We start from the raw sequence: 13543 nt of genomic DNA on the forward strand, positions 1-13543 counted from the left end.
TGTATAAAGTCTCACAGGCTAATTGGCTAAAACAGTTATCAGATTTAAAAACAAACAAACAAACAAACAAACTTGCAGTTATACTGTTTCTATGGAAATTCAAGTCCACTTATCAGTCGCAAGCTGGCACTTAAAGTAAAGATCTTCTTATGTGAGCAATTTTAGTTAAATGTCATTGTGAGCAGACATGATAGAAGTGTTACGTTAGTGCAGAGCAGAGCGATAACTCTTATTAATAAACCACAGAACAACAAGCCTTCTTATAATTCCTTCTTTGTGCATAACTACAAGGTCAGCTGCTGACTCATTTTTCTCTGTTACTAAATTTAAAGGGGTTTTCCAGCAGTGCAGTAAGCGTCCCCTGAGAGGCCGCTGTCAGCAGCAGACTTTTGAGTTTCGGTGGCCGATACATTCACTGAAAAACGAGGCCCATGGTGCACACACACACGACTCGCTGGAGCTCAGAGCTTTTGTTGAGTTACAGTTCCAATCAAACGATGGTGAAAAGCAGACACAAGTTGGACTCAGCTTGTAGGAATCGATGCAAACACACAGTCTTCTTTAGAAGGATGAAAGCTTTATCGTTAAACCATTTACATTTTTTTTCTAAAATATTTCATAAAATTGTATTTAAAACATATTATTGTGATACACTGAAGCATGTCGTCGACGCCGTTAGGAATAGATTCTGTTATGTGGACGATAATAATGATAACAAACAACAAACAACAGATATTTATATTCATGCTGAATTAAGAATTTCATAAATTTTCCTTGCCATATGTATCTTGACAAAATTTTATCCCATTCATTAAACTGTTTCTGGTTAATTTCTATTGGTAATGTTTGGAATAAATATAATAATTTAGGAAGAATATTAATTTTAATTGAGTCTATTCTCGAATATAAACTTAAATATGGAATTAGATTCCATCTCGCTATATCTTCCTTAATTTTTTTTTGTATTGGTAAATAATTTCGTTCTAATAGTTCTGTAAGATCCTTCGGTATTATGACTCCTAGATATTTAAAGTACTCTGTTTGCCATGCTAATTGATACTTATTTTTAATTTCTTCTGATGGAATATAATTGTACTTAAGCAATTGTGTTTTACTCATATTAACCCTATATCCAGATAGTCGACCAAAGTATTCAAATGATTGCATTAATTTAGGTAAAGAATTTGATGGTTGACCCAAAAATATTAAACTATCATCTGCATAGCAGGCTAATTTATGCTCCTTTTCATGGATATTAATACCTTCTACTTCTTTATTTTGTCTTATATATTGAGCCAATGGTTCCAGATATAACGCAAATAATAATGGTGAGCACGCACAGCCATAGGTAGCCATTAATTTTAATCCTTGCCGTAGGGTTATCATAAAGTGCCTGTATTGTCTTAATTATATTTTCGTGAAAGCCAAATCTATGCAAGACTCGGTAAAGAAAGTTCCAATTGACTGAATCGAATGCTTTTTCTGCATCGATACTGATTACCATTGCTTCTATTTCATTCTTTTGAATATGATTAATACTTTGTAATGTCCGTCGTACATTATCTTGTATTTGGCGCTCTCGGATAAAACCTGTTTGATCATTATGAATTAGATTAGGTAAGAAATTTTCTAGTCGTCTAGTCATGATAGATGTAAACAGCTTGTAATCTGTATTAAGAACAGATATTGGTCTATATGACGCACATTCTAATTTTTCCTTATTTTCTTTTGGGATGGCAGAGATAATCGCTTCTTTCCAGCTAGAAGGTACTTGAGCCTTCTTTAGGACCCAATTCATTGTTAGAAGCATCACTGGTATTAATTCTTCTTTTAGCTCCTTGTACCATTCTGACGTATATCCATCTGATCCTGGAGATTTATTTATTTTAACTTTACTTATTGCTATTCTTAGTTCCTTTTCTGTTATATCTTCAATCAAAGTTTTATTCTGTTCTTCATTCAGTACTGGTAAATCAAGAGAAGCTAAAAAACTGTTAATTTCAACTATACTACTCTCTGTGTTATTAGCATAAAGAGTCTTATAAAATGTTTCAAATGCACTCTGAACTTCTATTGGTTTATTTTTTATTAGTTTTGTCACTGGATGTTTGATTTTGTGAACTGTATTAGCTGCTATTTTCTTTTTTAGTTTCCAGGCTAATACATTCATTGCTTTTGATCCTCCCTCATAATACCTTTGTTTAAGAAACATTAATTTTTTTAAATTTCATATGTGGTCAAATCATTTATTTCATTTCTTGTTTTCCTAATTTCCTCCAATATGTCCTGTGTTGTTTTTCTTTTATGCCTTTAGGCCCCGAATTAGATTTAAAACCCTACAACTTAACAAAGGAAAAGGGGGGTGGGGCTTACCTTCTCTTAGGGAATATTATTGGGCAGCACAATTAAGGCCTATGATATGCTGGTGTAATCCTTCATACGATGCTCAATGGAAAGCCATTGAGGAGGGTCTGACTTCCATCCCCATACAAGCTATTATAGCAGACAGAAGCTTGCAAAATTTAATAAAAACTATTGAAAATCCATGGATCAAGTTGACTTTTAAAATTTGGGAAACAGTAATAAAAGAATATAAACTAGAAGAGGATATAGCAGTTCTTAAGTGGTGTGCATATGACACACATTTTGCTCCAAATAAATTGGACACCAGATTCAAAGATTGGACATATAAAGGATTAACAGCTTTATGTATGGTAATGGAGGAAGGGAGACTAATTAGTTTTGATAAAATGAAAGATAAATATTCATTAGAAACACAGGATTTTTATAGATATCTACAGATGAGGCATTTTGTCAATAAAACGATAAAAGCTAAGGCTGAATTAAGTAAACAGCTGCTAGACGTATTTAAAAGGGCATATAGTTCAAATAAAAATAGAGGTATTATAGGTGACCTCTATAAAGGATTAACAAATATGAAATTACACTCAACCTTGTATATCAAAACAAAATGGGAAATGGAGGGAGGAATGGAGATAGAGGGGGAAGAATGGACAACAATATGGGCATATCAATGGAAATGTAGCAGCTCACAGAGCTGGAGGGAATTTGGGTGGAAATGCCTGATAAGATATTTTATTACACCTCACCAAAAATCTCACTATGAAGGTAACCCTCCCTCTTGCTGGAGAAATTGTGGAAATACAAATGCAATCACTATCATATTTTCTGGGACTGTCATGTTATTAAAACTTATTGGAAGGGAATACATGCAGCAATACAAGAGACATTTGGAAGATATTTACCTTTGGAAAGTAAAACTATTTTTTGGACTTATGCCAGAAGGATGGACAAAGAACGATAAATACTTGTTTAATATTTTACTGGCAGCTGGCAAAAAAGCCATCGCAAAAAATGGCTTTCTTCAGAGAGCCCAACTATGAACATGTGGATGAACATCACATTGGACATTTACAGAATGGAGAAAATGACAGCAGATGTGAACTACAAGAGGGACCTGTTTGTATCACGATGGAAGAAATGGATGGACTACATTAGAAAACGCAGGGCAGTTTTTGCTTTTGCTTTAGATTTTGACTTTGTTAACTACTAGAAGACTAGAGGAAATATTAGTTACATTAATGGAAACAAAAACACTCCCTATATTTATTTATTTATTTTTCTTTCCTTTTTCTTTTTCCTTATGTATTTTTTATTTATGTTGTTTGTTGTTTCCTGTTTTGCTTCTTTTTCTTTTCTTCTTTTTCTTTTATTCTTATTGTATGGATATTTTAGTTGTTTAAATATAGAAAAAAAGAAAAATATATATGTACTGAAAGATAGCTGAAGTTGATGGTATTGTATAGTGATTCTAAAATGTTAATAAAAAATAAAAAATAAAAAAAAGAATTTCATAAATACAGCTTCCCCACACCTGATTAATATCACTATTATACCCACTGTCAGTGTTATCAGGTCCTGCTGTGACGTGTCAAAATGTCTCTTGAAAACAATCATTATGGTACAATTTTTGTTAAGACTGTGGCCAAATACACTTCAAAAATATAGCTTTTGTGTCATCCTCCTTGTAGAAACACTTAAATATTCCTGATACTTATTTAAACACACGTGGAAATCACTGTCAAGTTTGTCTTCGTTCTCCAAAATCAGCCAGGACAGCAATGACAAGTTTCTTTGGAAAAGGGGGCCTGGAAAAATCAAAGCATGGATAAAAAAGCTTGTTTGTTTAGAGTTGAAGCAACTTTTTAAAAAGGCAGTCAAACGTTCCAACAAGCTTTTATTATGCCCCCCCCCCCCCCCCCCCAAAAAAAAGGGGGGTGGGACATGAATAAACTAGTAATAATGGTGCACTCAAAAAATAATATTCCTCCAATTGATCCCTTCTTTTCCACTTATCCCATTCAGGGTGTAGGAAAGCGGCTGGAGCCAGTCCCGGGTGGTGCTGGGTCAGATGGTGGATTCAAACCCAGGTCCTTGTTGCTGTAAGGCATCACCGTGCCCTAAGGTTGTAACCTACACAGCTCTATTTACTAAAAGACGCAGAGCTCCAATAAGGCCCCCCTGACACTGGATGAGCTGTTTCTCTACTCACACACACACTCAGCAGAAATGTAAATCAATGGGCTGAAGGTTTGGGTCTGATCGGTGTTGTTCTACACTCTGCAGGGGCACATCTTTCCTGTGGGGCCAACAGCCTGAGTAATGGCTTCATTTACAGTATTCACAGTTAACAGGCTGTCACATCTGCAGCAGGATGACTTGCAGCTATTTGTGGGGTTGTAATTCTCACCGACTTGTATCATCAGTACAGAGAGCCAGTCTTTGTTTTGTAGTATTGACCCCAAACCTCTCTCTCTCACACTCACACTCACACACACACACACACACACACACACACACACACACACACACACACACACACACACACACACACACACACACACACAGAGGCTCTCATTTTTGCTTCTCAGCCTCTAACAGTTATGGATCTTTTGGCCTGTATTGCTTCTTGTACTGTCACTGCTCTGATGCACTCCGCAAATTATTATTTAAAAGATGATCTTGCTGGGTGGCAGTCAGGTTGGTAGACAGGCGACTAAACATGTTTGAAAGGGTGAGAGGTGAGTTTACAGGAAACAAAGGAATGATGAGTGAGGTGCAGGTAGAGAAACTGGGATAAGGTGGAGTGGGTGTGTCAGACAGGTGACTGGGAGGAGACTGAGGGCCTCTGCAGGGTGGAAGCAGGGATATAAACTGTAACACTGCTCACCTCTGCCTAAAGAGTTAAGGAGAAATAATCCAGCCATAACAGTTTGATCCAGGGCCGTTTCAGGCCACAGCTCCATGAAAACGCTTCTGCTCTTCTTACCGAGGAAGAATTTCTTACTTGTGTTTGTTAGACTTGAAGTAAGAATGCAGAAGTGGCAGTTTTACACACAGTGGTGTTGAAGGTAATTCTCTCAACTGTGTGTGATGTTTTCTGATGTAATCTAAAATATATATTTATATATAAGTACCTGCCCTACAACACAATTCATATGAAAATAAATATTTAAAATATGAATATTTTATTCAGGATGTAATTTGATGTGACTAAATGATAACTTCGTTGTGATACATGGCGGTGCTACAACAGTAAAAGTTATTTTGATGGGCAAAGACGTTCAGAATGAAAATCCCTCCTTCCTTTATCACACAGGAAATGAAGTAAGCAGGTAATCAGGGATGATGCTGGAGGGATGAGGTTTCTAGACATTTAAACGTGTGTGTGTGTTTACACATGATGTGTGAGTTCCTCGTGGTCTAACCAAAAGAGGGAGGAGAGTGGGCTTCTCGTGCTTCTGCCCCCCCTCCCCTTCAGTATTTTCCGGTATGGTAGTCTCGCAGCGGCCTCCCGGGCGGGGCTGTGTGAACCGGTATAAGAGGGGACATGGTCCGGAGGGTGGAGGGAGAGTCACCTGTAGACCTGCTGCGACACTGTGCTCCTCAGCCTCTAATCTGCTGCCTCCCACTGGGACCTCCGCCCTCCCGCTTCACCGCCACCAGCACCATGGATAGCTCCGGGATGCTCCGCGGGCTGCTGCTCGTCGGCCTGCTGTCCGTCCTGTGCCACGGCCAGGCATCACGGGAAGTCTCCGCAGAAGACTTTGGAGAGAAGAAACAAGAAGCAGCTGTAGACAGAGACCTGGTGAGTATCTGCAGAGCTGTGAGTTTATGGAGGAAGGCCACAGTGAGGGAGGGAGCAGTTTAATGATAAAGCTGAGAGACGCCAAATAACTAAGAAAAGAAAATATCGTTTTGAGTACAAACTCAGAATTCTGGACGGATGCTGTAAACTACATGTGAGGTATAAACTGTTTGTGAGGCACAAATACTCAAATCAACATAAACACGTAGGATCCAAATAAAGCGCATTTCATTTGCATGCGATTCTCTCACTTCCACGCTGCTTAAACACAATCAGAATAAACAGAAGTAAAAGTTTGCAGACTTATGCAATATTCCCGGATTTCCTATGACAGCAACTGTTAACTGTCACATCAGCTGCTTTTCTGTCTGCTGTATGTCTTTGGGTTTCAGTGGGGATGCAGCTGCACGTCACAGTTTTTTGTTTTTTGTTTTTTTTTTCGTGAAACTTAAGTGTGATTTACTTGACCCTCGGTGGTTTCTGGTGGCCAAAATGATGGCTCACGTTGTCAATAATTAGAACCATGTTTTTCTTTGATCCGTGAATAATGATGAAGTATTTTTTTTAATAGAAAGAAAAAAAAGTTACATTAAATTATCAACACATGTACTGCACAACGGCTCGTTATATTAATAGTCACGCTGTAAATAACGTCAAACTGAGAGGTGATTATAATGGTCACTTTTGTCTGTTTTGCCTGTTTATCATCATAAGTTGTTGCTGTGGTTAGTTATGAACGTTTTGCCATTTAGCATATGGCATGATAAGCATAATAAACAAAAGCTTTATTATAAAAGCTGAACAGCTTTTCAGAGAGTTCAGTTGAAATTTAGTAAATTGCGTTCTTTCTATTTAATTGCATTTGTATCCTTTGTCATGTGTCTAATTTTTTTTCCAACTGCAAACATATAAACTCATAAATTCATGATTCATATGATTCAAATGAACCTGGACATGTTTTAGTTTGCTGGAATAAAGTTACAGTATCAAAAAATTATCTCACTGTAGTCTTAGTAGTAACTCTGTAACATAATTGTGTTATTAACATGAATAACGCTGACAGTGCAGTGTTACAAATGCTAACACGTTTAACATTTAACTCTAACCTGAGTGAAACTGACTGAAAGGGTAACACAGCTCATAGTGTAGCGTTAACACTCTATCACAGTTAGTTTGACACTTTTGTTTTTATTGTGTATCTTCTGGCTTCATTAAAAAGTTTGAGCACGAATAAATGTGCAAAAGTATCAAAAAGTGGATGAATGTTATTTAAATCAAACTTTTTCTGTTGTTCTGTGCTGAGCAGCTAGAGGCACTGGACGTGCTCCTGGACAGAAACCATAATCAAGTCTCCTCCCCTGAGAAAAGAGGAAGCATCCCACTGGTAACGTCACTCCCCCCCCCCCCCCCGGTTTTAACATTAATGCACCGTGGCTCTAAGGACGTCATTTAGTCTCGGCTTGTAAGACGAGTCATTAATATGTACTGCGTACATCACTCCACTGCTGTTTAATTAAAGCGTATGGAAAATATACCTGCCAGTAATTAAAAGATAACAAGGGAATGCCAACAACACTCTTTCATTCAGTGCAATTACAGACTAATCAAGGCTGCTGCCCAACTCCAATTAGCTGAGAGAGGGAAACTGGAAAGCTGCAAACAGCTTTCAATCCTCCTGTCTCCTCACACAAAATAAGTCAGCCTGTTTCCTACAGGCCCAGCTGGAGGTAATGGATGGCATTTAATTACAGCGCTGAAGAATGATTCATCTTCTTCTTTCTGTTAAATAAATTGAATAACTGTTCGCAAAGTAATGAAGTTTTTGTGCGCAAATAACAGAATAAAAAATAAATATCCTCCCTGACAGATGTGAAAGCTCATAGTTCTTTTTGCAGCTGTTTCCACATTCAAAGATAAATAAGTAAACTCGCTCAGAGTAACAAGTCTGTGTCTTCCTGCTCCCCTCAGTGCGGGTTGGGGAACCGGTGTGCCATGAAGTACGGGCCTCGCATCGGGAAGCTCTGCGACTGTGGAAGAGGAGCCAACTGCAACTCCTACCTCCTCAAGTGCATCTAAACCGCCCAGGGCTCTCCTTTAATTTGTCACCTCTGCTATGCCAAACACATCCTTCAGCACAGCTCCCATAAACCAACCCTTTCATTTATAGTCATAGCTGTTGTTAAACAGTTGTCGCCTGAGGATAAGCATGGATTTTGTACTGCTGACAGTACTGAATATGTTGTGTTTAATGTAAATGTTTCATCTTCAATAAACACGTCAACATATAATTTGTTTTTTTTGTTATTTCTTGGTCCGTGTCGCTCGCCCTTTGTCATTCAGGTTACTGTGTGTTTTTATATTGGAGATGAGAACATGTTGTATAAAGCTTGTTTGGATTCGTTTTTATTGGCACTGCAGCCATTACACTACACAGGAAGTTTGCTCAGCTGGAAGGACAGCACTGTGCAAATTCAAGCTCTTCAATGTAGCTGGAGTGTGTCCAGTAACGATACACATTTATTCTGGTTTCAGAGGCCTTTCGGGCCAGTGGAGAATGCATACGTAAATACACTCTAAAAAATATTCGTTGTGTTTGTCGGTAGAACTTACCAAAAAAGCATTTTTCTGCTAAAAAAAAAGTAAGTTGTCTACATGTACACGTTTCAGTGAGTTGAATAATCAATGTTAGAAGTCAGTGCAACACAAAAATTAAAAAACAGCTCCTTAACTTAAATGTTTGAGTATATTGAATAAAATACTTTTGTCATCAATCAACAACAGAAAATATTAAGTTTGTGTAACATGTAAAAATGAGTTTCAACATCCTTCCTGTTTGAATTGAGACCATTCAGACAGACGAGGGCAACCCCGTAGCATATGTTCGTATCGTGCGCAACAGTTTCTGGATTCTTGTGGCTTCGTGGGAGAAGAGGTGTGTTTGCCCTCGACTGTGTTCGGTGAGTTAAGTAAGTACTGAATTCTAAATAGATGAATTACAAGTTATATTTGTACACTTTAAAATGTCATATTTAAAAAAAACTGAAATTTGATGGTTTTAATCGTAATTTAGCAGAGTAGAGTTGTTGTTGTTTTTTTAAGTTTAGCTAGCCGTTTCTTTTAGCTAGCAAACGTTCCTCACAAATAAAAGAGTACAGATACAATTAAAACATGTCACTTGTCAGGGTACATTTGGTTAGCTGATAGACCATGCCGACAGCAGAGCATGTTCAATTTGAACCCGTATATGTTCAAATTAACCGGTCAGTAGCTGCCTGCATTTTTATCATGGTGTCAGAGTAAATTCGTGTTTCCACATGATGGTCTCGGGTGAGGTAACTAATTACTGACAGAGTAAAATGTGGTGAATTTATCCCTGACTAAAAGTATTTCTATCAATTGTGTTGATGTTCTAAGCTCGACTGGGAATTCTGCCTGAGGTTAAAGTTGGTTGACCTAGCAAAAAAAACCCAAAAAACAATATTGTGTGTGTGTGTGTGTGTGTGTGTGCGCGTGCATACGACTTGCATTTGCTTTCTGTAATTGTAAGCATAATGTAAAGTGTGGGATTGTGGCATGTCCACAGTGGTATTTAACTAGTTTAAAAGAATATAGCCATGGTGGACTGTTTATGCCTTGCCTGTACTGGGATTGTAACTGCTCATTTGAACATATGCTTCCCATAGGAACCGAAAACACACTCCTCACTCATTGGATGACTTCAAGCCTGAGCTGATACAGAGGTGTGTCAGTCGTTTGAATGCAGGAGATGATCCTCTTGAGGAACATAATGAAAATCCATTGTGTGAAGATGTAGCAAATGAAGAGGATGAAGAAATTGGTGAATTGCCTAATTTAATTGAGAAACATTTAGCCCACCTACTACTGAAACTGGAAAGTATATGTAATGTACCTCGCAGGTGTATTGATGAATTAGTTGTTACAGTTACAGTTATAGTTCATGTCATCCTCTGATTCAGGTCCTATTCATCAAAAGCGCAATTGTGCTGTTGATGAAATTTAGGTTACATTTACTTTTACTCACTTTATCCTATTGCTAGCAAAGTGGGCATTTAAAGCAGGCCAGTGTGTAACAGTTTAAATTGAAGTTACAAAGATTAAAACTTTATTTCTTTTAAAAACATATTTAAAATCAATATTTGGCACAATGCAAGTCACATAAATGTAATAGTTTTGACTTTTCACCTAATAAACTGTAAGTTTAAGTTTTGTTTTGCTTTTTTTATTCTCCAGAGTTCAGTGGAAATGAAGAGAGAGGTCGCAATCCGTTGCCTGAAGGTGTATCTGAAAGAGAAGGAAGAGGATCTCTTCAGAGAACAGCTGGTAGGTGAATCTCGCATTCTTTTATGTTTTATTTTTAAATGGCACATAAAATGCTGACATGTTTCCATTTAAACTACCTACTTGCCAGGATGGTGAACAACAGTTCCCAGAAGAAGTGGTAAAGATTGTAGTCACCAGACGTGCAGCAGTGTCTCTCAAAGCTGTCGCTAAAATTGTGATTGAAGGAACAGCAGTCCTGGAAGACCTTGATGTGCCCAGAGCGTGTGCCTTAATGATGGGGCTTATATACACTCTCAATCTGAGCTACCAAAACAAGTAAAGAACACTCTAGAGGTATTTCTGGAACTTGATGGGCTTAAACCAGTCCACGGGTAATGTCTGTTAAGTGCAAACTTCTGTCATGAAACGAATGTGAATTGGACTGTAGTATTCCGATGTGCCTCTTACGTTTTTGTATGCAGTCCTAGATGAGTGTAGTTTTGAGAAAAGTTTGTAATACATATAATCTTAGCTTTGGATTGTTCCGTTGTTGAACATTAAAATCTTTTGTCATTTCCTTGATTCTGCGACAAGTTGAACAAGTTGATACCAATTTAAGTTAATGTACATGAAGTACTTTTTTTTTTCTTAGTCATTTATAATTAAAGGGCTGCTGTAATGTTTCATTTATGTTGTATTGACACAGAAGTGTATTACTTTGAAAATGTTTTGTAATAAAATAATCAATTGGAATAAGTGAAATGGCTTTGTATGATTTTAGAAAAGCTATAGAAACCTAAACTAATTGGCATGGATAATTGTGAGTAGGATATATGTAAAAAAGTTCGTTGGTGTAACTCAACTAATGTAATTTCTCAACTTAATTTTACCAGAAATTTTAAATTAATATTAGGTTGAATAAACTTAATTATGCTTGTGGAGGTCAAGGTAAATCATGTTGGTTTGTTAAACAAGTTGAGTTAGCCAAACCTAAAAATTACTTGCTGAATTTACTTAATAATATGCAAAATTTGTAACTTAAAAAGCTGAGTGGAAATTGTTACCTTACTTTTTTAAGTTGAGGCAACAAAATATTTTTTAGAGTGTAGGAGGTTTCAAACTTGGGAAAAGCCTTAAAAGTATAATGTACTGACACGCTGGTTTATTTGTTTATGTAGAAACTTCAATTCAATTCAGTTTTATTTATATAGCGTCAAATCACAACAACAGTCGCCCCAAGGCGCTTTATATTGTACAGTATATCCTATAATAATAGATACAGAGAAAAACCCAACAATCATATGACCCCCTATATGAGCAAGCACTTTGGTGACAGTGGGAAGGAAAAACTCCCTTTTAACAGGAAGAAACCTCCAGCAGAACCAGGCTCAGGGAGGGGCGGGGCCATCTGCTGCGACCGGTTGGGGTGAGAGAAGTAGAGACAGGATAAAGACATGCTGTGGAAGAGAGACAGAGGTTAATAACAGATATGATTCAATGCAGAGAGGTATATTAATACATAGTGAGGGAGAAAGGTGACTGGAAAGGAAAAACTCAATGCATCATGGGAATCCCCGGCAGCCTACGTCTATTGCAGCATAATTAAGGGAGGATTCAGGGTCACCTGGTCCAGCCCTAACTATATGCTTTAGCAAAAAGGAAAGTTTGAAGCCTAATCTTGAAAGTAGAGATAGTGTCTGTCTCCTGAATCCAAACTGGAAGCTGGTTCCACAGAAGAGGGGCCTGAAAACTGAAGGCTCTGCCTCCCATTCTACTTTTAAATACTCTAGGAACAACAAGTAGGCCTGCAGAGCGAGAGCGAAGTGCTCTAATAGGGTGATATGGTACTACAAGGTCATTAAGATAAGATGGGGCCTGATTATTTAAGACCTTGTATGTGAGGAGCAGGATTTTGAATTCTGGATTTAACAGGGAGCCAATGAAGGGAAGCCAATACAGGAGAAATCTGCTCTCTCCCTTTCAAGGATGCCAATGTTCACATTTTGGACAGAGAGGACAGATGGTTTGTGAGCGACCATCTTTGAACAGAGGCGGGGGTTTACGACACCAACTCTCTGCCATCTATAATCCAGTTTTGAGATCCCTTCCCAGACGCCTTAACGCCCACTCACATCCTGGGCCATCTGACCTCAGGAATTCGCATGATAAGGTGGGGCCAGGTTTCACAATGAACTCACCCGAAACTCTGACTGATTGGGACCCACGCCGAGTTCGACACGTTGGCTCAGGCGATTAGAGGATCATCAGGGGGTCCTTTTGTCCCTCTGTGGGGGGATACTCCCACTAGGTTTATATCTGGGACTCTCCACCATTTGACCTTAGAACTGAAGAAACTTCTCGGATGAGAGGTGAAACGTCTTCAAGTAACTTAAAGAAGTCCAGACGCTTTTCTTTGCAAGCTCCTTTGAATATTTGTTTAATATGTGCATTGAAGGACATGTCCTGGTCAAAAATGACTCCAAGGTTCCTCACAGTGTTACTGGAGGCCAAGGTAATGCCATCCAGAGTAAGAATCTGGTTAGATACCATATTTCTAAGATTTTCGGGGCCGAGTACAATAACCTCAGTTTGATCTGAATTAAGAAGCAGAAAGTTAGCGGCCATCCAGGTCTTTATGTCTTTAAGACATTCCTGCAGTTTAACTAATTGGTGTGTGTTATCTGGCTTCATAGATAGATAGAGCTGGGTGTCATCTGCATAGCAGTGAAAATTTATGCTATGTCTTCTAATGATGCTGCCTAAGGGAAGCATGTATAATGTAAACAGAATACAACTTAGACTCACATTAGTGTCAGGTGTGTTAAAGGTGTTTTAACTTCGTGTAACAAAGAAGACGATTAAAAGACGAACTGTTGCCAGAATAAAGTTGGTAGCACACACTGCCATTTCTAAGTAACCACAGCTTATAACAGGCACGACATACTGTGCAGTTACCATTGACTCAGAGCTCTTTTGTTGTTGTTTTTATATATTTCTGGGAATATTCATGGGAATTGAAAATGAGCACTTAAATCAGTAAAAAAAAAAAAAAGTCTATAAACACACAAACACAAACTGTAATATACAATGACA

General features: G+C 38.0%; 1 protein-coding gene and 1 long non-coding RNA gene across 2 annotated transcripts; both read left to right on the top strand.

Annotated features, from left to right (window-relative positions):
* Nucleotides 1–5657: 5657 nt before the first annotated feature.
* On the top strand, nt 5658–8363 carry cartl (cocaine- and amphetamine-regulated transcript-like). The gene is made up of 3 exons (XM_082541670.1): nt 5658–6169; nt 7476–7553; nt 8138–8363. The coding sequence occupies exons 1-3, from the start codon at nt 5912–5914 to the stop codon at nt 8243–8245; spliced, it is 444 nt and encodes a 147-aa protein (XP_082397796.1). The 5' UTR covers nt 5658–5911; the 3' UTR covers nt 8246–8363.
* A 444-nt stretch (nt 8364–8807) lies between these two features.
* On the top strand, nt 8808–11197 carry LOC309708969. Its single transcript, XR_014277387.1, has 4 exons — nt 8808–9135; nt 9853–10007; nt 10421–10510; nt 10599–11197. It is a non-coding gene; the product is annotated as an uncharacterized lncRNA (long non-coding RNA).
* Nucleotides 11198–13543: the final 2346 nt, after the last annotated feature.

This window comes from Aulonocara stuartgranti, assembly GCF_965226115.1.
Source record: "Aulonocara stuartgranti genome assembly, chromosome: 1".
Lineage (NCBI taxonomy): Eukaryota > Metazoa > Chordata > Actinopteri > Cichliformes > Cichlidae > Aulonocara > Aulonocara stuartgranti.

Coding starts and splice junctions, on each gene's coding strand:
- cartl (XM_082541670.1), top strand. CDS start 5,912: ATGGTCCGGAGGGTGGAGGGAGAGTCACCTGTAGACCTGCTGCGACAC. Junction 6,170..7,475: donor CAGCTGTAGACAGAGACCTG/GTGAGTATCTGC, acceptor TGTGCTGAGCAG/CTAGAGGCACTGGACGTGCT. Junction 7,554..8,137: donor AAAGAGGAAGCATCCCACTG/GTAACGTCACTC, acceptor TGCTCCCCTCAG/TGCGGGTTGGGGAACCGGTG.